This window comes from Microcaecilia unicolor, chromosome 8 (assembly GCF_901765095.1).
Source record: "Microcaecilia unicolor chromosome 8, aMicUni1.1, whole genome shotgun sequence".
Classification (NCBI taxonomy): domain Eukaryota; kingdom Metazoa; phylum Chordata; class Amphibia; order Gymnophiona; family Siphonopidae; genus Microcaecilia; species Microcaecilia unicolor.
This window is the reverse complement of record NC_044038.1, coordinates 198,799,759-198,824,378: the sequence shown is the minus strand read 5'-3', so window position 1 is coordinate 198,824,378 and position 24,620 is coordinate 198,799,759. Positions and strand designations below refer to the sequence as shown.

At 44.2% G+C, this 24,620-nt stretch overlaps 1 protein-coding gene and 1 long non-coding RNA gene across 4 annotated transcripts in view; one reads left to right on the top strand and one right to left on the bottom strand.

Moving 5' to 3' along the window:
• Positions 1-24,620, bottom strand: part of NKAIN4 (sodium/potassium transporting ATPase interacting 4) — a 110,064-nt gene that overhangs the window by 47,600 nt on the left and 37,844 nt on the right. For all 3 annotated transcript variants that reach the window (XM_030212962.1, XM_030212964.1, XM_030212963.1), the window contains exons 2-3: positions 8,013-8,150; positions 3,354-3,434 (exon numbers count right to left, since the gene is read on the bottom strand). In XM_030212962.1, the coding sequence (XP_030068822.1) occupies positions 3,354-3,434; positions 8,013-8,150 (219 nt within the window). The remainder of the gene's footprint in view (positions 1-3,353; positions 3,435-8,012; positions 8,151-24,620) is intronic.
• Positions 1,565-22,823, top strand: LOC115476541. Its single transcript, XR_003943194.1, has 3 exons — positions 1,565-1,575; positions 7,680-7,683; positions 22,750-22,823. It is a non-coding gene; the product is annotated as an uncharacterized LOC115476541 (long non-coding RNA).

Genomic DNA, 24,620 nt, shown 5'->3' with positions numbered 1-24,620 from the left:
TGAGGGCATGTTAAGGGTGGGATTTGGGCATTCCTAACACTTGGACGTTTTTCTGCCGTACAGGGACGTAGCCAGATTTCAACGGTAGGGGAGTCCAGAGCCGAGGTGAGGGGGCACATTTTAGCCCCCCCTGGCGCCGCCGACCCCCCCATTGCCGACACCGACCCTCCCCCGCCCACCTGCCATTGTTGACACCTCCAACAACTTTGACCCCCCCCTGCTGACGACCCTCTCGACCCCCCGCCCGCCGTCGCCATCGCCTACCACCTTTGCTGGCGGGGGACCCCAACCCCCGCCAGCCAAAGTCTTCTTCCTTCATTTGGTTTCTGACTGAGTCTGACGTCCTGCACATACAACGTGTAGGACGTCAGACTCGGTCAGAAACCAAACGAAGGAAGAAGACTTCGACTGGCGGGGGTTGGGGTCCCCGCCAGCAAAGGTAGCAGGCGGCGGGTTGGCGGGTTGATAGGGTCACCAGCAGGGGGGTCCAGGGCCCCATGACCCCATAGCAGCTACGCCCTTGCTGCCGTAATGGATCAAAACAAAAATGTACAGGGCTAAAAGTTGGACATCTTGGTCTAGACCTGTTTTAATAATGGCTAAGTCATAAAAAAGTGCCCTAAATGACCAGATGACCACTGGAGGAATAAAAGAATGACACCCCCGTACTCTCCTAGTGGTCACTGACCCCCTTCAACCCCCCAAAGATGCAAATGAAACAATACGTATCAGCCTCTATGACAGCTTCAAATGTTATGGCCAGTCCTATTAGAGCAGCAAGCAAGTCCCTGGAGCAGCCTAGTGGTCGATGCAGTGCAATGTGGAGAAAGGGACCCAGGCCCATAATCTACTCTAACTGTTACACTTGCAGTGGAAAGTGTCAGTCCCCCAAAACCCACCAAAAATCTATTGTACCCACATGTAGGTGACACCTACACCCATAAGAGCTATTATAGTGGTATATAGTTGGGTACAACTTATTTGGTGGGTTTGGTAGGGCTCACCATACAATATAAGGGGGTAAGGGTGAGATGTGTACCTGGAAGCTTTTATATGAAGTCCACTGCTGTGCCCCCTAGAGTGCCCCACTGCTCTGCTAGGATGTCTGTGTGACCTGTCTACTAAGAATGCTGGCTCCTCCTACATCCCAATGCAGTGGCGTACCAAGGGGGGGGCGGTCCGCCCCGGGTGCACGCCGCTGGGGGGGTGCCACGCGCCTGTTGGTAGAGTCCGCTCGTTCCCTCCCTGCTGCTCCCTCTGCGCGGAACAGGTTACTTCCTGTTCCGGGGCAGAGGGAGCAGCAGGGAACGAGCAGACTCGGAGCCAACAGGCGCGCGGCATCCCTCCCCCCCAGCAGGTAAAAATGCACCCGGGGGGGGGGGGTGTAATTTCACCAGGGGGGGGGGTCACGCTGCACCCTGGGGGGGGGGGGGGCGCATCGGCGATCCACCCCGGGTGTCAGCCAGCCTAGGAACGCTACTGTCCCAATGGCTTGATTTTGTATGTTTTTCACTTGGACTTTTTTTTTTTTTTTTCAAAAATGGTCCAAAAATGTAGGTGCACTAAGCACAAAATGTCTAGGAAATGGCCATTTTTGAAGAAAAGAGACTTTTTCATTTTCAAAAATGGTCATGTTTGTTAATCAATTTCTGGACTTTTTCACAAAACATCCAAAGTTAGATTTAGATGTCATAATGCCCCTCCACATCATCTCACTAAGCTCAGAGCTGCTTACAAACAGAAAATATTGCACTAAAAATGATTACCAGGTTATCCTGGCCAATCTAAAATCAGTTACAAGAGACTTGAGGTATTGAGCCCAAATTCCTGGGGTTTGCTAGCACCTGTGTTTATTTAGGGGTAGGCTACTGTCCACCTTGTTCTGGAGTTGTTGTACGTGAGTCCTAAATGTTGAACCTTTAAGAAGGAGAGGAGGGTATGCCATGGTCTGCAGTTAGAAAGCTCCTTACAGCATCCTTCACACAGAAAGGTTACTAGTCCTGCTCAGGAAAAGCATCTTCTGCAGCCCCCCCTCCCCCCAGTAGCAGGTCATTAGTTGGAGTAAAGAAGTCACAGGTCTTTCCTTCCAAACCTAGACATTTGTGATTTATGTCCCCTAGCCAGAAGAAGCTTTGTCAGTGTTTGCTAAAACAGCTCTGCCAGACTGCACATGGATGGGCAGAACAGATAAGGAGTTATTCTAGCAGCTCAGCTTTGCTGAATGTAATATTGACTCAGCATTAAAGAAAAGCAATTCCTCAATTCCTACAGCAATCTGTTCAGATCAAGAGGGAGCAGGGAGGCAGCCCACCTGCATGTCAGGGAGATGAGAAAGCAGAGTGATTGCTTTAGGGAATGAGAAAATATGGAGGGCAGAATGGCATCAGCTTCTGAGAACAGGCAGTGATTTTTTTTTTTTTTGGGGGGGGGAGGAGAGGAAGGGCACACATTACAGTGATATGAGGATAGGAGCTGGTGCTCCCCCTGTGCTTGCCTCAGGGTATAATAAGAAAATGGGGAACCACTGTTTGCTGACAGGCCGATGCTCAGAACTCCCACAGTAAAGCCAGGAACCCATACTGCTGGAGCAGTGCAGAAAACTAGCTCGCCAGTGCTTAAAGGAAATGGTATTCAAATTATATACGTGCTCTAAAAGTGAAAGCAAGGGGGAATGTGCTTGGCGCATGCACAGAAGAGTTTCACAGTAAGCTCAGCTCTTGTGCGCATGCACCATGCAAATCCGAAAGCGAAGCACACATTAGCGCCTGTTTTCTGCACATTTAAATATAATCTTTTCAAATTTTTTTTAAACTTGGAAGACTTATATTTAAGTGCCGGAAACAGGCACCAATATGTGCTTTCACTTTTCGGTTGCTCAGACTTGAGCACATTTATTACTTGCACGGGCTTTCGTTCACTTCCAAAAGAAACCAAAACCAGCAGAATTTAAAAAGAAAGCACCGTGAGGTCCTCTCTTCAAACACCATAATGCCTGCTCTGAGTTGGCGTTAGGTTTTCAACGGTAAGGTCTACTTTGTTTTGAGCGCTGTTCTCTGAGCACTGGGAGGGAATAGCAAATGACCTCATTAACATCTTTTTGACTACATTTGCATACTATTTGAACTAATCTCTGGCATGCACATAATCTCTGAGCATTCTGTGCTCACTAACTCCAACGCTAATCGCCTCTAGCACTGGTGTTACATTTTGAGCATTGGCCTGTGAGGGGGGTAGCAATGATCTGGGGGAGGATATAGGGTGTAATGAACAGTACATAGAGGGCATGTACACTTTGAAGTACATTCAGAACTGGGTGGGTATACTTTTTTTGAAAAAGTCTTTGTTTTCTTTACCTTGGAAAGTCCTCCCACCTCCAGGTAAAAGCAGATAATAAAGACATTCCAGGTAACCCAGACTGCAGTCCAAACGGTGTACTGGAAATGAAAAGAAAGACATGAAATCAAAGACAGCGGGACACAAATGTACAAGGCAGTAGCAGGACTAAGAGCTTGAGCCCAGGAGCTTTTCTGACCAGGGAATACTATCAGATCAGGGGCGTATCCAGACAGCAGATTTTGGGTGGGCCTAGGCAAGAAGTGGGTGTAGGGTTACCATTCGTCCGGATTTCCCCGGACATGTCCTCTTTTTGAGGGCATGTCCGGGGCGTCCGGCGGATTTTGCCCGCGCCCACGTTTGTCCGGATTTCTGGACAAACGTGGGCGCGGGCAGGCGTGTGCGTGCAGTGGGCGTGGGCATGCGATCGGCGCCGTGGGTCTGGTCTCCCGTCCCCTCCCCTTCCTTACCATGTTCCCTGGTGGTCTAGTGACGTCTTCAGGGCAGGAAAGAGCCCCCTCTTTCCTGCCCGGAGCGCTGCCTCCCCTGTCCATCATCCTTCTCGGTCTGGCTGGGGATTCAAAATGGCCGCCGAGAGTTGAATTCTCGCGAGGCCGCTTCAACTCTCGGTGGCCATTTTGAATCCCCAGCCAGACTGAGGAGGATGCAGCAGGCAAGGGCAGGCAGCGCTCCGGGCAGGAAAGAGGGGGCTCTTTCCTGCCCCGAAGAGAAGACGCTACTAGACCACCAGGGCTAGATAGTAAGTGAGGGGGGGGGGTATGTGACGGGGGGAGGGGACTATATGACGGGTGCGGGGAATAGGGGCGGAACGAGGACACGAAGGGGGCGTGGTGGGGCGGGGCATGAGGCGTGGCAGGGCGGGGTAGGGGGCGTGACATGTGTCCTCTTTTTCAGAGGACACAAAATGGTAACCCTAAGTGGGTGGGCACCAAATGTTCTCTTCACCACCCCCACATCAAAAATACATCTCAGCTGGTTGGAAAATGCTTCTCTCCAGTCTCCACCTTGGTAGTCTGCAGCAGGCATGCGCTGAAAACTGAGCATGCGAAGGTGCCAATATTGTGGAGAGCAGCATTTTCATTACCATGTGCTACTGTTAGATGGGCCTGAGCCCTAAGTGGGTGGGCCCCGGCCCACCCAGGCCCACCTGTGGCTACGCCACTGTAACAGATTCCCACAGTTTAGCACCTCTGGACTGCCGTTCGTTATTAGCCCCACCTGGACAGGTCCAAAAGTCTAAGTTACACCTTAGCCGGCAAAACAATTCAGGTGTGCCTAATTAAATTTAAAGTAAAATTTGGAATGAATAAAGTGCTATGCAATGAGTATTTTTTGCTCACTTTTCCCAATTTTCCTACCTGGTTTCCTCAGGAATGGCTCCTTAATAAAAAAACAAACCTATGGAACAACAGGGGCCTAGTAGAAATTAGTTCTCTAGTAAATAATCCCTTACCTCTTTCATTAAATTTTTGTTGTTGTTTGTTTTTCTACTACAATCACCAGAAACCAGACTGAAGGTGATAGTAGATTTAAAGTGTTTTTTTTTTTTCTGAAGGGTTAGGGGTGGTCTGGTTGTCCACCCCACTGAGTTGCTTATGCTACATGCGTGTTCCAAGGGAGCGTGCACAAGGAGCAGGATCTGCTCCTTCAGCACTCCTTGGGACGCCTCTTTGGGCAGATGGTCCTTGTCTCTGATATTTGCTTGGCTTATTCATTCTCCCTTTGCTCTCCACGTGTCTCCAATGCTCGAGCTATTCTTCAATCCCAGGTATGTTGATTATACCAGTCCTCTGTGGTCAATATTTTCCTATTCATTCTCAGCCCCCATTATGCCCATGGTCACTTCTTCCAATACTGTTGACCTCATCTAATACGATCCTGATCTCTACCCCTGTTTCTGCCACCCTGAGAATTGGCCTCCTGAATGCACGTTCTATGTGATGTGGAGGGGCATAATTGAAAGGGACGCCCAAGTTTTGTTGAGGACGTCCTCACAAAATGTCCCAATGGAGGGGCGGGGAAACCCGTATTATCGAAACAAGATGGACGTCCATCTTTTGTTTTAATAATACAGTCGGGGACGCCCAAATATTGAAATTTAGGTCGTCCTTAGAGATGGTTGTCCCTAGACTTGGTCGTTTCTGATTTTTGGTGATAATTGAAACCAAGGACGCCCATCTCAGAAATGACCAAATGCAAGCCCTTTGGTCATGGGAGGAGCCAGCATTTGTAGCTGGATAATCTCTTTGTTGCTGACTGACTTATGGTCAAGACACTGAAAACATTTTGAAAACATATTTTTTTCAACTATTTAACGTACTTCTGCTTTTGTTGATGGAAGGTACCTGAAGGAGATGTAGCAGCTATACAGCTGTATTTTTATCTCTTTTGGTGTGATTGTTTTCTTTTCTATTTATTTATTGGTGTTCTTTTCTATTTTTTATATGTTTTTAATTTGTGTAAATTGCTTTGATTTATTTGTTAAAAAAGGCAATTCATCAAGCTTAAATAAACATAAACATATATAGATATTGTTGTAGGGTGGGGGGGGGGGGGGAAGTAAAAGTGAATGGGTGACTGACTGGATGAGTATTTGGATGTGAGCTTGTTGTGGGGTTGGGTTTATGAAAAAACAGTTTCTGTGGTATGACTGGCACTACTGCTTGGTTTGCTGCCTCCCTGGATCAGAGCCCACCGGGGGGAGAGGGGGGGGGGTCATGGTACACTGTTTGCTTTGCTGTATAGTGCATTTTGTATGATCTCTGCTTTTGTCTTGTCCATGCCTGCCAAACATTAAATAAAAATTTTAAATAAAAAATAACAATAGATTTTTTTAAAGAATATAGGGGGGAAAGGGAATTGGGACTTGATATACCGTCTTTCTGAGTTTTTTGCAACTACATTCAAAGTGGTTTACATATATTCAGGTACTTATTTTGTACCTGGGGCAATGGAGGGTTAAGTGACTTGCCCAGAGTCACAAGGAGCTGCAGTGGGAATCGCACTCAGTTCCCCAGGATCAAAGTCCACTGCACTAACCACTAGACTACTCCTCCATATATGTTCACAATATAAGACATATATTATCCCTTTTGGAACTACCTAAAACTAGGTGGCATCTCATAGAATTACCCCCTTTGAAGTAAATATTCAGCTGAAAGTGGTGTGCAATTTTTTAGCTACTGTGGCTTTATGCCCTGATATTCCGTGGGTATGTACTTATCTGTTTAAGTACAAAAAACAGAAGAAACCAATCTTCACAAGAAAAACAGCCAAAAAAGCAAAACAGCGAAGATGACTAACAAAACAAAAATAATGAAAAATTAAAAACAAGAAAATATCAAATTTGTATTTAAAAATACAAATACATAAAAAAATTAAAAAATAAAAAGGACGGCACTTGTTCATAAAAAATTAAAACACTTTATTAACCAAAGGATAGCAGGGAGAAATGGACTCGACACAGCTGTGTTTCGGCCATGCAGGCCTGCGTCAGGAGTCTTCTCAAAGTGTGTTGATTTTTAACTCTATCCAATTGTATAAGGAATATGTGTGTCTCTTTCTGAACTATAGCCTTAGGTAATCCTTGAAAACAAAGTGAAGAATAAACCGTCAGAGCAGCGTCTCGTCTTTACAATTGGATAGAGTTAAAAATCAACACACGGTGAGAAGACTCCTGACGCAGGCCTGCATGGCCGAAACACAGCTGTGTCGAGTCCATTTCTCCCTGCTATCCTTTGGTTAATAAAGTGTTTAAATTTTTTATGAACAAGTGTCGTCCTTTTTATTTTTTATTTTTTTATGTATTTGTATTTTTAAATACAAATTTGATATTTTCTTGTTTTTAATTTTTCATTATTTTTGTTTTCTTAGTCATCTTCGCTGTTTTGCTTTTTTGGGTTTTTTTTTTCCTTATCTGTTTAAGGCCAGTATTCAGCCCTTAACCAGATAAGTGAAACTGGACAAAGATAGGACTTTGTTTTATGTGGTCTGATTTGTCTGGTTACCTTATGCGGTTAAGTGCAGAACAGTGGCGTTCCTAGGGGGGCTGACACCCGGGGCGGATCGCCGATGCACCCCGCCCCCCAGGTCCGGGGCCCCCCCCCCCGGTGCAGCGTGACCCCGCCCCCACGAAAGGACACCCCCCAACCCGGCAAAAGAACCTCCCCAGGTGCACGCCGCTGGGGGGGGGGTGTGCCGCGTGCCGGTCAGCTTCCTTCGTTTCCATCCTCCCTCTGCTCCGGAACAGGTTACTTCCTGTTCCAGGGCAGAGGGAGCATGGAAACGAAGGAAGCTGACCAGCGCGCAGCACCCCCCCCCCCCAGCGGCGTGCACCCTGGGCGGACCACCCCCACCGCCCCCCCCCTTGGTACACCACTGGTGCAGAATACTGGCACTTAACCACATAAAGGCCGACTCCGCCCCAACTTGGCCTCAGGACCACCCACAACATAGCCATTTTCAGCTTAGCCAATTAGAGGGAATATTCCAGTTAAGTGTCACTAAATACCCCCTGATAGCTCCACACAAGAGCTTCTCTTAGAAACATAGAAACATGACGGCAGATAAAGGCCATGTGACCCATCCAGTCTGACCATCCTCTGTAACCCCTAAATTGCTTTGAATAACAACCTTTATGTCCAGATGCTTTAACTTACCACAACAATATATCGTGGCCGGTACTGAATGGTTCCAAACAGGCCAAGGATGACAATGATGATGTGCAGGAAATTTGCCAAAATGGGGGCCCACTGATAACCAAGGAAGTCAAATACCTGCCTCTGCAGTGCAGCCAGCTAGTGAGAGAAAGAAAGAAAGGAAACATTAGCCATTAGTGAGGACTTTTAAATTAAATTTCCATCAATCATCCCTCCAGACCAGCTGTCTAATGCCCTGGGTGAGGTGTGAACTCTGGGTCCGCTACCTGCATGCTACGATCTGACACTGTAGTCTTAGAAAGCAGTGCTATTACAGATGGTAAGTGGCTACAAAGCAACACTGAATGTGGTTCCTGAAGGAACTGCAGCCTAGTCACATTGCAATACAAATTTCTCAATTTGAACTTCCCCAGCTATAAAGGACTAAAATACAAGCTGATGCATGCCACTACCTTCTCCTACACGAGCACGTAAATATGGAATGCTCTACCCACAGATCTGAAATCAATTGTCGATACAAATAACTTTCGCAAATCTCTGAAGACATACTTCTTCAACAAGGCCTACAACGAGAACCAACAGCCTCACTAATTTACTTTCCCAACCTAACCAGTTATGAAAATCTACATCTACTATCACCCGCCTAATCACTTCCTCTTTCTTCCCTACTAAATCCCTACACACTACTAACTGTATCTGATATTCTGGAATGACAATGTCATAACAAAACTATGTAAGCCACATTGAGCCTGCAAATAGGTGGGATAATGTGGGATACAAATGCAATAAATAATAATAATAATAATAATACAGCATCAGAATATGGAGTACAGGAGGCAGAGAAAATACAGAAGGAAAATCAATGTGATGGTTGCCTCACTTAAGGAAGTGTAGTACTGAGAAGTTGTGGAATGTGCCTGTATCTTGCGTAGCTTAGCAATCTGTTCTTTGCAGGAATGTGCTCTGGTCCATTCGGACTCTGTAGCAAGTTCCCCTTGAGATCAGCCATCTCCTAAATGGTATCCATTTTACACGTTAGTTTGCAGAATTATATTTCACAAGTGAGATGTAAATAGCCTCAATATTTATCTGTGAGCAAAGAATCAATATAAAAATGGGTTACAACTCTAACAGCATCAGCTCTATGGAAAGGCATTGGGGTCCTCTGCACAGGGCAGCAGTTATAACCATAACTATAGCCTTGTGGTCAAAGTACAAAACTTAGATTGTGAGCCCCCTATAGATAGAAAAAGGGGCCCTTTACTCTTTAGCCCACCCTTTACCCCCTTAAAAGGGAAGGAGAGGTGGCTGCCACGTTCCAGATGGGTTTTTTATGCACATCGACTTGAAGAGGATAAAATCACAGCCGGGCAGTGTGCATGGGTCATTTTGGTCTTAATCTGATGTTATTTACTATCTTACTATGAGCCAAATGCTGTATAACCTGATTGGCCATTGAAACTGTTTCACTTCAAGGTCTATGTCCCATTGAGCATCTATTAGATTGTAAGCTCTTTGAGCAGGGACTGTCTTTCTTCTATGTTTGTGCAGCGCTGCGTACGCCTTGTAGCACTATAGAAATGCTAAATAGTAGTAGTAGTCATAGTAGCACTGGCCTGTCTTAGATCAGAACTGATCAAGCTGGACCTTGGACTCCTAGCCATCTGGAGTTACTACTACTACTACTATTTATCATTTCTATATGCATGAATATATTTGCTTATATTGTGCATGCAAATATATCTTGTGCATATTTATTAGAAATATTCTGAAAACCCTGTTGACTAATGGCGTGGGGGTGGGGTGGTGGTGGGGGACAAGACCAGTTTAGGTACCAGTTTCTTGGATAAGCAGCTCTTTCTTTCACTGAATGTTATTATTCATTTTCTGTATAGCACTACCAGGTGTATGTGGCCCTCTAAGGAACTTACAAGAAAGAAAGACAAGGCAAAGATAAAAATAAACAAACACAAGGCTTTCAGTTAAAAAAATTAAAAGAACAAGGATTAGTCGTAGTTAAGTGAATGTGGTTTAATAGATCACTGATCTTCCTGGTTAAAGTTGCAGAAATCTGGTGTCTGTCCCACTGATAGGGCAGACTCGATGGAGTTTTTGATTTGATAGTTTATAAAACATCACATTCCACTGGGTTTTCATTTCAAGCAACTAAATGGTGTAATTTGCTACCACATAAAATAAGGTGCAAGGAGAATTATCTTTCCTTCAGAAAAATGTTACACATTTTCTTATTTCATAGATTCTTGTTACAATCTGATTAGGAATTGATGTGTCGAAAGGGTTATCAGTTATATTATTTTTGAGATATAATATATTCAATTGTTTTTTTTAGGATTGTAAGCCACATTGAACTATTATAGGCTAATGTGGGATATGAGTGCCAATAAATGTAAATATAAATGTAAATTTAATTAAGAAAAGTAGGAGCGGGGTTGGGTGCATAAGGGGTGAGGTCAGAGGTTATAATACAGGTACATAATCTTTTATCTGAAATCTTTAGGACCAGCACATTTTGGATTTTGGAAGTTTTCAGAATTCAGAATGGTACTCAGGAAGATTAGGGATTAGGAGCTTAGTGAAAGTATTGTACAATTTATCAGTGTCAATTGGTAAATATTGTTCATTCCTCAATGTTACCCACAGGGCAATCTGTGGTGTTTGGGGGGGGGGTTGAGCATGTGTCACATTGGGGCACATTTGAGCTCTGGCGTATAGACAACCTCCAGGTTTTTGGAACTTTTTGATTTTCAGAATTTTGGATAAGATAATGTACAACTATACAAACATTAGCACTTGTATAACTGAGCAAAAAGGTGGTTAGAGCTGAAAATTGCAGGTACAAATACAAATCACAAGACCACCTCATTCTGAAAGCACAAGAGCAAGAAGCAATCACAGGTTCAGTTTAGATTCTTGATATGTCACCTTTTGGGAATAGGAAGCAGAACCATTAGGAATAGGGTAAATAGATCTACGTTTAACTCTTCAGCCTACACATATTCCTGTCTGAAAAGTCACATTTTTCAGCCCATCTTAAAAAAGGAGTATGTACAATTCTGTCTCAGAGTTCAAGGCAAAGTATTCTGGGGTAAATATTCAAAGCAATTTAAATGGCTAGAAATGGCTCCTGGCCATTTAAATCAACTGTCTAGAGCTAATCTGGCATATTCAGAAGCACTTAACCAGATGCTGCTGCTGAAAATGCCCAAATAGCATCTAAACCCAAACCAGCTACTTTGTGGGTGTTCTGGGGGGGGGGGGGGGGGGGCCCGAGTCAGCACTTAGTCGGTTAAGTGCCAATATTCAGCACTTAGGGGCCTTTTTACTAAGGTGCATTGAAAAATGGTCTGTGGTAGTGTAGCCGTGTGTTTTGGGCGCATGCAGAATCATTTTTCAGTGCAACTGTAAAAAAATGCCTTTTTAAAATTCTTACTGAAAATGGAAGAAAATTGCCATGTTTCCATTTTGGCTCTGAGACCTTACTGCCAGCCACTGACCTAGTGGTAAGGTCTCACGCGGTAACCGGGCAGTAATGATCTATGAGTGTAGAATGATGATTACTGCCCGATTACCGCCTGTGCGCCAGAAAATAAAAATATTTTCCGGTGTGCATAGCAAACGCGCATCACAAATGAAATTACCGCAAGGGCCACATGGTAGGTGGGTGGTAACCCAAAGTTGACGCACGTTGGGTGCACAAAGGCGCCTATGCAGCTTAGTAAAAGGGCCCCTTAACTGGCTAAGATAACCACATAAATAGGACCACATAAAACAAAGTGTGGAGTGGAGGAGTGGCCTATGGTTAGTGTGGTGGACTTTGGTCCTGGGGAACTGGGTTCAATTCCCACTGCAGGCACAGGCAGCTCCTTGTGACTCTGGGCAAGTCACTTAACCCTCCATTGCCCCAGGTACAAATAAGGACCTGTATATAATATGTAAGCCGCATTGAACCTGCTATGAGTGGGAAAGCGCGGGGTACAAATGTAACAAAAAAAAAAAGTCCTATCTTTATGTGGCTTTATCATAGCCAGCCATGTATGCCTGGATATTCAATGCCAGTGTCTGGACATGACCCAGCATTGAATATATGGAAATAAAGATGGCAGCAGCAAAACACTGACCGCCACCGGATGAATATCAGCACCTCCATAAATAAGAAATATTCAATGCATTCTTCCTCTGTCACCTCTCTGCTCTGCAAGATTGAGTCTAGCTTCATTTCTGCCTTCTGTCTGGGAGACAACACTGTATCCAGTCCTCTTGCTACCCTCATCCAAGGCCACAGGTGACTAGGGACTTCATGAGATCATTTGAATTGTGCCAGGTCACAGCAAGGCCCAGTGGGACAACAGCAGATGGTGAAAGGAATGGGACCACTTCTAATTTACTGTGATACAGTATTCCACAGTGAACAATTCACTGTAAGATCCTCCTCTGAATTCACTCTGATCTGTATTTGCTGAATGCTCTATAGATGGTAAAGTGCAATCAGATCATGTTAAATGGTGCTGCAACTGTAACAGGATTTTTCACTTAGCATTTGCCCATAAATCAATTGCAACATTTTAGACAGAGATACTCCATAACCTCAAATGGATGCAGCATTTAGAAACAGGATGGCAAACAGCTGCATCAAGAGGGAGAGGGAGGGAGAGTGGAACACCGAAATCAATGGAAACAAAGGTTTCGCCCCATATTTATCCGTGGGAGAGATTAGGTCATTTCCCCTCCTTCATGCATGTGCCTAGGCAAGAAGAGCTCAGAAAGACTTGGAAAATGAAGACCAATCCAATCCTTATCCATATACCTTCTTGCCCAAGCCTTTCTATTATCACTATCCACACTTTTAAACATTTTTTCTGCTTATTAATTTAAGCCTCTGAAATCCTCTTTGCAAGTGTTTTCTCATAAAAACAAAACCACAAAAAAATAGAACAAAGGAAAGAATGAACTTGAGAAAAGCAATTGGAAAATGGAACAGTATAACCACAAAGGCCTCCTTAAGTGTTCACACCTCTTTTCACACATTTATCTGTGCTAACTGGCAATATAGTTAGCAACCTGGAATCCAGAGAGAATGCTTGTGGAGCCACTGCCAAGGATCCAAAATGGAGTAGACTTGCATGTGAAGAAGGGAGGGTCCCTGAGATCTTGCAGCCTCCCCTGTGATTGTTTAAAATAGGTTCAATTAAAAGACTCGTGATCTGTGGAATTTCCAGCAGTAAAAGAAAGAAGTTTTTTTAAAAAAAGGATTTCGTTTTCTATAATGTTTCTAGAGATGTCTTGTATTTTTATGCTGTTTTGCTTGTTTCTGTTATAAATTTAAGTTGGATGAGAAGGACCTGGTTAGGAGGGTAGTATCACTGAGGTATCTGGAAATGAATGACATGACTACATCAGGCTTCCAGGAAGGCCAGAGAACCTGCAAAAATGTTTGAACTGGCCACAGTTACAGTCCTAACGTCAAAGAGTATAAGGTGTTCCCCCCCTTGCTGCTCTAAGATCTGATACAATAGCAGACAGTCCAGTATATCAAGTGCTAAAAATAAAAAAAAATTAAAAAATCAATATGGAGTGGACAAGTAGCTTATTGTTTAGACCAGTGGGCTGAGAACTAGGGAAGCCATAATTCAAATTCTGCAGACAGGGCCAGCTCTACCACTAAGTGGACTAGGCATCTACCTAAGGGGCCCTTGTACCAAAGGGTTGGAATGTGGCAACAAGCTTGCCGTGCACCAATCCTGAACTATAATCAGACCAACATGGGTGCCGGTGGTAGTTCCGTCCCCAGAATGTGCCATTTTCTGCACTAGCGGCACGTAGGGAAAAATATTACCATAGGCGGTAACTGGGTAGTGCTGCATGCTGCCCAGTTACCACTGAGTTAGTATGGAAACCCTTACTGCCATCTCAGTGGATGATGGTAAGTGCTCCCTATAAAATGGCCGCAAGGAAAATGAAAACTTACCACACGGCCATTTCATTTTTTTCCAAGTTTCACCCACTGCAGCAAAGGGGGCCCTGGTGCGCACCAAAAATGGCCGCTGCCAGTAGCGCAGGGCCCCTCTTACCACAGCTTAGTAAAAGGGCCCTTAAGGTGGCATGAATCTGGGGGCTGCATCAGTACTGCTGCAGGGCCTTAATCAGACTAGGAATCCAGGAAAATCTTTATTAGAATAGACCCGACGTGGCCACGTTTCACCAAATAGGCTGCATCAGGGGTTTTACAACACAACATTGAATTAAACATACATACAAAATGAATACATTAAAAATATAGAAAACAAATTGTAAAACTACTACTACTACTACTACTTAACATTTCTAAAGCGCTACTAGGGTTACGCAGCGCTGTACAATTTAACATGGAAGGACGGTCCCTGCTCGAAGAGCTTACAATCTAAAAATCTAATGAAATATATGCACACAGGCATGCAAAAAACTTAAAAACATGCAATAAAAGTGATTAAGCGTTGCAAATAATCAAATTTATAATAACTTTTAAGAAAACAAAGCATTAAAAAAAGAAGCAGATCATATACATATAAGTGCCAAACAAGCAAACAGAGAGGATATCCCAAATATGCAAACAACTAATGAATATAAAATCACTAACCATTGTGAACTCTACTGGTGTTTTTAACAGAACATAGTGTAAATGATAAGAGTGAAAAAACTGTGTATTAACACCATAGTGAGCATATGTAGACACAAGCTAATTTTTAATCAAAAAGGACACATACCTAACCAAGGGTAAAGACAGTGCTTCCCCTAGCCAGCAAGTGTACTGTACATTCAAGACTGTCTAAAAGCAAAAGGTAAAAAATATATCCCTTAAACAAAAACTCTTTCGTAAAAAATGTTTTAAGCATTAAAACAAAAATAGTTAATTACTTACAGTCAGCAGCTCTTGAACAACATAAAAGAAATGTGGAGCAGAGCCACAGCTTCTCATCTTACTCTATCAATGTTGAATGTGAAATCAGCCATATTAAATGACAAACTGCTTTATAACCAGGCTATGGAGGTCAGAAGTGACCACAAAGCTGAAAAAGCTTAAAAAAAATAAAATGTGTGCAAAACCTAATAAATGGGTGACAGGTCTAGTTTAAGGTGTCTAAAACAACTCAAAAATGAATAAATGGAACCAAAACAAACAATTTAAAAATGGTGTTTCTATCACAAATTTAAAAATTAAAAACGAGAGTGGAATGAGCATCTACAATTTATGCTCTTTTCAAAATGCCAGTTTTTTTTCCAAAAATCGATGCAGCAATCGTCAGCAAAACATCAAAAAAGTGAAAAATGCTACGCATTCCAGTGGCCATCTTGGATGCGTTACAGTGATGCAGATGACATCATTGGAGCATGGGAAATGCTAATAAATAAATTGACTACCAATACAATGTTAAGAATCTACTTAGCTACATCATCAATGTTAAATGCTGTTATAGCCTTATGGAGTAGTCCTTATTTTTTCTATAAAAATATACCAGATAATCTAACTGTGGTAATTGTTTAAATACAAGCCAACAGATTGATTTCCTTACTTAAACCAAAGGGGGAGACAGTATTGAAATCAAATATTAATTTCTTCTCAGTCCTAATCAACAATTTATCTAATTTACTTTCTTTAAAATCTGTCACACTCAGAGGGAGATGCACAGAACTCCAGAACAGCACCAGAAAATACCAGCTATTACAATGAGAAACAAATAGTGACCGATGCTAAATACTAACAGCATGCGAATTATAGTTAACGCAATTTTTATTGCGTGTCAGCAAATATTCAGTACAGCAAAACATATGAAAAAAACAAGAATATACAAAACAGCAAAACCAGAACAGAATGAAAGTGAGCACTCATTTATAAAGAACATCCCTCCCCCTTTATAATCCCCCACCCTTTCTACCACCTCCGCTACCCCCCCCCCCCCCCAAGAAAGAACAAAGAAAGAAACATGGTTGGGAAACAAATTAACCATTCAAAATAGGGCTCTGAGCCACAGAAGTCAAAGTGGTCCAAAAAAGTTCCCAGGTGGTCTGAAATTGGACTCATGCAGGAGAGGAGAGCTCTTGTATATAACACTGTTCCAACGAAAGAATACCAAGCATCTGGGTGTACCACATTTTGATAAGATGGTGCCATAGAGGAAAGCCAATGTTGCAAATCAATTCATAAGGTAAGCAACACAGTCCAGTGACAGAAACGAAGAAAACCCTTCCACACTGGACTAGGGTGGAGGAGTGCCCCAAAAATCCAACGAAGAGAAAGAGGAGCTGCTGTCTTTGAAATGAAGAACGTAAATCAGAAATTGCCCACCACAAGGAAGATATAACTATACATGTCCAGAACATATGGCCAAGGGAGGCCTCAGCAACCCCACATTTCAGACAATCCACTGGTGGTCACAAATGCAGTACATGGGCCTTCCTAGGGGAAATATAAAGGTGCATAACTATTTTGTATTGCATCTCCCAGAAGAAAAGATTGTCAGCATGGGACCTCAAACCCTTGAGGCCTTGCAGCAGCCACTCCTCCTCCAACTAAACACTCAAATCAGTAGACCAGGCCTGAAGAAGGGACAAATACTCTCGTGGAAGAGAGTACGTTGAGAGCTAACAGTATAAGCAGTAGAATGTTGTTCATATACCTCTTCCATAAGACAAGCAACAGGTAAAGAGGTTATATAATGCTGAAGTTTTAAATAATCATAAATGTCACGAGCAGGCAGATGAAATTCATCCAAAAGAGAGGCAAAGGATTTCAGATGACCCTCCTCCATCAGGCATTGAAACAAATAATGAAACCCTCGGGCATCCTGACGAAAAGTTGGGGAGTCCATGCCTGGTAGAAAGGCTCCATTGTTGCGAATATGAAGAAATGGTGTCCTCTTGACATCAAGTTTATGGAACTTTTAGACCCATTTCCAGACAAGACACAAAGCCTTGTACAACCACAGGTGGTTAACCAGGGAGGAAAGTCAAAGAGTCACAGCATGAAGACAAGCACTAAAATGTTCTCATTAAAAAAAGAAACAATTCCAAGGAGGTGCAAGAAAACATGGATGTGGTACGAAACCAATTGTTGATGTGTCTTATGCAGCAACTGACAGTCAAATAGCAGAGGTTCAGCAAATCTAAACCTCCCTGGGCTCTAGGAGAAGTAATATGGGGCAAAGACATCCAAGCCCGCTTGTCTTTCCAGAGGTAAGATTGGAGTAATCAATGTAGCAGGTGTTCATCAGAAACTGGCACATACAAGGGTAACATTTGAAAAATGTAAAGCCATTTAGGTACAATGTATGTTATAGAAATGAATCCTCCCCATCAATGACAAAGAATAAGCCCACAAAACATTCAAATGAAGTTTGGTGTCCAGAAATAAAGGATCAACATCTAGCTTGTACAAGGTTTTCAAATCTGTAGGGAGAATCACCCCCAGGTACCAAATAGAGTGGGTAGCTCACTGAAGCAGGAAAGGACCAACCCAAGAGTAGCGTACAGTAGGAGTAGAGGGCAAAGCCTGAGACTTGCTCAGATTAAGAGTAAAACCTGAAAGAAATCCACACTCCTCTATCAATTCCAAAGCAAGTGGAAGAGAGTGCTGTGGGACTGTTATGACCAACAACAAATCATCTGTAAATACCAAGGTCTTGAGAGTATGAGAACAAACCATCAGACCCTGTACCCCTCCTCTCCTCACAATCAGCACAACAAGGGCTCTAGAGTGAGAATAAACAAGAGAGGGGAGAGGGGACAACCCTGCCTCGTTCAATAGGGAATGAGTCTGTGCTAACATCATTCACCAACAAGGAGGCAATCAGGCTTATTTTCAAAAGAGAAGGGCGCCCATCTTTTGACTCAAATCGGGAGATGGGCGTCCTTCTCCCAGGGTCGCCCAAATCGGCATAATCGAAAGCCGATTTTGGGCATCCTCAACTGCTTTCCGTTGCGGGGACGACCAAAGTTCTCGGGGGCGTGTCGGAAGCATAGTGAAGGCAGGACTGGGGCATGCTTAACACATGGGCATCCTCGGACGATAATGGAAAAAAGAAGGGCGTCCCTGACGAGCACTTGGCCAACTTTACTTGCTCCATTTTTTCTTGCAACCAAGCTTCAAAAAGGTGCCCAAACTGACCAGATGACCACCGGAGGGAATCGGGGATGACCTTCCCTTGCTCCCCCAGTGGTCACTAACCCCCTCTCACCCTAAAAGAAACTTTAAAAATATTTTTACCAGCCTCTATGCCAGCCTCAAATTTCATACCCAGCTCCATGACAGCAGTATGCAGGTCCCTGGAGCAGTTTTAGTGGGTGCAGTGCACTTCAGGCAGGTGGATCCAGGCCCATCCCCCCCCCCCCCCCCCCACCTGTTACACATGGTGGTAAATGTGAGCCAGTTTTAGTGGGTGCAGTGCACTTCAGGCAGGTGGATCCAGGCCCATCCCCCCCCACCTGTTACACATGGTGGTAAATGTGAGCCCTTCAAAACCTACCACAAACCCACTGTACCCACATGTAGGTGCCCCCCTTCACCCCTTAGGGCTAAGGTAGTGTTGTACAGTTGTGGGGAGTGGGTTTGGGGGGGGTATGGGGGGGGGCTCAGCACCGAAGGTAAGGGAGCTATGCACCTGGGAGCAATTTATGTAGTCCAGTGCAGTGCCCCCTAGGGTGCCCGGTTGGTGTCCTGGCATGTGAGGGGGACCAGTGCACTATGAATGCTGGCTCCTCCCATGACCAAAGGTCTTGGATTTGGGCGTTTCTGAGATGGGCGTCCTCGGTTTCCATTATCGCCGAAAACCGGGGATGACCATCTCTAAGGACGACCATCTCTAAGGTTGACCTAAATGTGGAGATTTGAGCGTCCCTGACCATATTATCGAAATGAAAGATGGACGCCCATCTTGTTTCGATAATACGGGTTTCCCTGCCCCCTCGCGGGGACGTCCTGCGATGACGTCCTCAGGAAAACTTGGGCGCCCAGTTCGATTATACCCCTCCACGTGTGATACATGAAGGTCCAATTAACCTGATTGAAGGCCTTGGTCGCAGCTAAACTAGCAAGCAAGATAAGGATACCCCAATGCTTGCTGTAAGCCAGTGCTAAAAGTTCTTTGCGGACATTCAAGACTGACTGTCTCCCCTGAAAAAACCGAACCTGATCATCAGAAATCACAGTAATAAAGGTCAACATAAGTAGAGAAATGGGGCAATAAGAACTGGGGGAATATCCTGGCTTGACCTATTTCAGTAATAAAGTCACCATTGCTTCATTAGTGTAGTGAGGGAGCACGGGTCACTGACTCATTATAATAGGCCAAAAGTGGTCCACATAACAGGAAACCCAACATCTTATAAAATATACCCAAAAGACGCATTGGGGATTTATGCAGTTGGGTGAGTTTGATCGCTCATTGGAGCTCCTTAGCTTGAAGAGGCCTGTTAAAATATTCCACCACCTCTGGGAAGAATTTAGAGAGACCTGAATTTTTAAAATGACTATAGACTCTCTTTAGCCTTTCACATCGCCCATCCTAAGGTGATAATGTCCTGGTTTACATGTTTTTTGAAGGCACTAGTGTAGGCTATAATATCACCCCCTCAAAATTGTTTTAGCTGTCTCCCAAAAAAGAAGAGGGTCGGTGGTATGCTGTTCATTGGACTGACAATAATCATCTCATTTGCGAGATAAATAATTTTGAAAATTCATATCACTACTTCAATAAGAGGGGAAATGCCACATCCTCTGTTGTTGATAGAAGCGCTCCATTCTGAGGTCTACCTAAATCATTGAGTGATCTGAGATCTCCTCTGGACCAATCTCAGTGGTTAAAACATCAGCAGACTGAGGTAGACAACAGGATATAGTCGAAACAGGAAAAAGAGCCATGTGCTCTGGAGAGATGCATGTAATCTCTCAGTTGGGGGTGGAGGAGGCACCGTGGATCTTCCAAGGCCAAGGTCCTGCAGAAAGAACAACCTGCACCAAAGCGATAGTAGACCTAACTAGGGCCAGGTTCATAACCAAATTGAAGTCCTCTAAAATAATCAGTAATTTACCAAGATGGGGAGTGCAGAGCTATGTCAAGTGTCATACTGTCATACTGGTTAGGGCCATACACTATCAGCAGCAACATATTCCTGCCCTGCAAAGTCAGTTGTAAAAACAAGTACCTGCCAGTACTAGACTTAGCCAAGACCCGCACTGTACATTGTAAGGACTTACAGATAAGCACTGCGACCCCACCATGTCTGCCCCCAGAAGAAGAATAATAGACTTCACCCACCCACTGGTGTTGAAGCTTATCATGTTCCCTATCAGTGAGACTTATCTATTGAAGACAGACTATATCTGCTCGAACTTGCTTTAAAGCAGATAAGAACTTAGCCTGCCTTATGGGGGACGTGATACCGTCCACATTCCAGGAGAGCAATCTATGACTTAAAGGACCCATATGAGAAGCAAGTAAGAGAGAGGAAAAAGAAAGTTACACTAGAGAAGCCCCAAAAGTCCAGCCTCACTCAGAGACTGAAAACAACCAACACAGAGCCTGAGAAAGCAAATACAACAAAAACTGCCTGAAACTTGTCCCAATCAGTAAAATCTGAAGAAAAAACAAACCCCTCCCACCACCCTGCTCCCCCCCAAAGATGTAAGCACATACATACCACCCAACATACACACCAACCATACCATACATACTATCCCCCCTTCTCCCACCCTCCACCCAACCCAACCCTACCCCATAATTACCACTCCCAATCACACCCACACCACCAATATAGAGCTTCCGTCCCTCTGAGGAGGGCCTGGAAGCACGAGTCACTCTTACTATGCAGATAGCCCCCCCGACCCAACTTGCACAGTAGAAGACAAGGACACCTCAGCTCAAATAGCAGACAAGGGACTAGTAGGTAAAGTGCAGGGACCTAGTGGACATCAAAACCAGGGTACCTGAAACATTTCAGAACCGAGGGTCATAGAAATGAAACACTGAAAAAAACTCAGCCAATATACACAGTGAACATCAAGAGCAATAGAGGTCCCTCATTAGAGATTAACTCATAGGAGACAATAAAACATGAGTCACCAACTGTCCATTAGAGAAACTAGTCACAATGTAGCAGGAGGTTCCTGGGCTCCCAAAGTATTAACAAAGTCTCAGGCCGCTGTAATGGTTTCCAAGGTATGCCAGTGACCCAAGTGGAACACCTTTAAAATGGTGGGATTATCTCTCTATATAAAAGGCAACACCAACATTCTATGAAGCCTCCAACCGGAAGTGTGAAGGGGGAGAGATATCCGGTTTCCCCATGAGTGTCTGCCCCGCCCTCGCTCTCTCTCTAACACAAACAGTGAAGGAAAACAGCAAAGCAGGAAATCAAATCGCTCTCTCTGTAACAATGAAGGACTCAGAGGGGGGAGGGGAGAGAGGGCAGAGAGGGCAGAGAGGGCAGGAACACACACACTCCCACATGCACACAGAAGAAAACCTTGCTAGCCCCCGTTTCATTTGCATCAGAAACGGGGCTTTTTTACTAGTAAAAACATAAAGTGCTTGTTTGCTTCCACCAGGCATGTGCACAGAGGTGTAAAGGCATGCTGTTTCTCCATTAGCAAGGGAAGGAGTCTTGGAAGATAAGGACAGGGAGGTCTTCAAACTGCAAAACTTCCCATTTCAACATAGCTACGGAGCTGTGCAGTCTTATGTGCATAGTTGTGGATTTTAACTATCATGGCTATGGGTTGAACCTGACCCTCCCGGCGTCTCCCATGGCGTTATGTCCACTCCAAACGGACTGAGCCTGTGCCACCAGGTAGTGGTAACTCCGTGGCCAACCATTCCTCCAACACTGAAATGAGGCGGGTGTCTAGCACAGTCTTGGGGAGCCCAATCAAGTGCAAATTGTCCCTGCAAGAGCAGTTTTCTAAGTCTTCCAGCTTTGCAGCTTGGGTTCGCAGCTGCTCCTGCAGGGACTCCACCTCCACCGCCACTACTGCTTGAGTCCTCAATTGTACAAATATGTATTTCCAGTACCCCCATTCTCCTGGAGGTGTCCACCAAAGTGCTTCCAAATTTGTCATTTGCCCCAAGAATTGCATGAGATGTGGTTCCAGAGTCTGAACCATTGCAGCAGTGAGAGCTGTAATGTGATCCACGGTCAGTAGTAAAACCCGCTCCCCACCATTGTCCACCATTTTGTCCTCATGGAGCTTGGATTTTTCTCCAGCCTGTTTGTTTAGTTTGACACTCATGGAGGCTCTGAAACATGTTAGGTATTTGTCAATAAGCAAATGGAACACAGAACGATGATCGTTTTAGATCCAAAAGCAAGTTAAATGAAGAGGATGTAGGCCAGGGGGTTCAGGATCAGAAGTGAACAAGTCTGCCTGCTCCTGCTGCATCACATGACTCCAGGTTGCAAATTATATGCACACTGTTAGTGTTGAGCATTGGTCAGTAAAGAGGTCATAATGTTTCTGGCGCATGTCCACAAGAGCTGTGCAATAGGCACAGCTCTTGTGCGCTTGTCTAGTGAAGGGAGGAAGGGGATCCCAATGTGCTTAAGAATAGTAGGCTCAGCCTCCTGTCCTATTAAACAACCCCCCCCCAAAAAAAAAAAAAAATCCAAAACAGTAGGAGTAGGACTTTGCTCTCTAGAAGCAGGGAATTGGCGGCATCCTTTACTAGATTCCATCGCAATGCTAAGCCAGTGCCTGATCTATAGAAAGATTCACAAAAGAAGCAGCCAGAACTCTTGCCTTCCCTCCAGCAGTCACTGGAGGCATCTTACAGGTAGTGACATCTCCAGACATAAATATTTGGGGTGGCAACAGGGGGGAGGGCAAACTAGGAATGGAGGGGGAAAGCCAAAGTGAAATTTCCACACATGATGCTCACTACATCAAACACCCTCACCCAACCCCTTTTTTTAAATTAGTAAAATAAGACAACATGGCCTTCTATGCATAAAGAAACCCTCCTCCTGCAGCTAGTTTCAGCTCCCAGGTAAAGCCGCCATTATAATTGATAACATCATTCAATAAATTCTTCTGTGCGGCATGAAGGCTGACTTATCTACAGGATTGGATAGAATCTCTATATAAATCCTGCACTTCTAGTTCTGTATCACAAACTCTATATTCCACAACAATGGAGCTATCCCTCTTATAACACGCCATACAAAAAATATTCAAATTGTGATTATCACCTTAGGAGCACTCCTTCCTTTGCCAGACACTGATTAAATCAGATGGGATTTTGTTTATATGGTGAACCTATAGGATGTGGAGAGCAATAACACAAAACCAAGACATATTCAAAACCTATATAGCAAATTTACCAAACCATAACAGCCCTAACTCACCTACAAAAAGACAGTGCTATAAATATTACACTGGACACTAGAACACCAATATACATACTACTGAGAAACTAGAACACACCGGATTGTTACAGATTCCTACACAGACACTACATGCTAGCAGAATCCTTCACCTCAGTTGCAGATGCAGAATATGGATAGATCCTCACCTGATACACTACAAAGACATGCATACAAAAACTGAAATGGAGACCTCCCTCCCCTCTGCCCAAGAAAGCCAGACCCTATAAGCAGAGCAATACTGGCAAAAGAGAAACAAAAATGTATTCTCTCCTATACAAAAAAGAAAAATAGAAAAAATGTACATTTTCCCAAAGTGGACACATTTCAATCCTGAAAAAGTATTAAATAATATTTTGTATTTCTACCTTTGTTGTCTGGGCATTTTATTTTTCTGATTGGGCTGGTCTCAGTCTCTTTTCCACTTTTTTTGCATCAGTCTTCTCCCAAACTATTTTCCAAGTTTGCCTTTCAATTTCTTCTCTCTTCTTGTCTTCTTCTTTTCCATCTCTACATCTGTCTGCCACTGATCTTTATGTTTTTCCTCCACTTTTCTCTGTGTTTATATCTGCCCATTTGATTTTACCATAATTCTCCCTATCTCCTTTTCACCTCATCTACTTACCAGCTTTGCCCATCTTCCTCTCACCTCCTTTCCAGTACGCCTGTTGCCCCCTCTGTCCCTCTCCTTCCCCAATCCCCTCCCCTTATCTTTCACGCAGTCCCTAGTGCTCCATTTCCATACTCTTTACTCACCCTCTTAGCCCTCACCTATCTCCACTGCCTATCTTCCCCTCACAAGTCCAGCTCCATTCTTGTCTCTCCTCTCTTCCCTTGCCTCTAGGCCATTCTTCTACCTCTTATAATCTACCCAATCTTCTATTGCCTCTCATTCACCATCATTTTAACTCCATTTCCACCCTCACTTAACTCCTTCAGAGACCCATCCCCTTCATCTTATACCCCTCTCCAGTAACCCCATCTCTCTTTAATACCTTTCATCCTCTCTCCAGTTTTCCAGGTCATTCACATTATGTCTCACCTTCTCCCACATTTCCTCCCCTCTCTCTCTCTCAACCCCCCCCCCCCCCCATTTAATACTCTCACTCATTTTCCTAACACATCACCCCCCTACTCATACCTACCAATTGCCAGGTCCTCATTATCCCCTCAAAATTCTCTCTTCATATCTCCCATCCT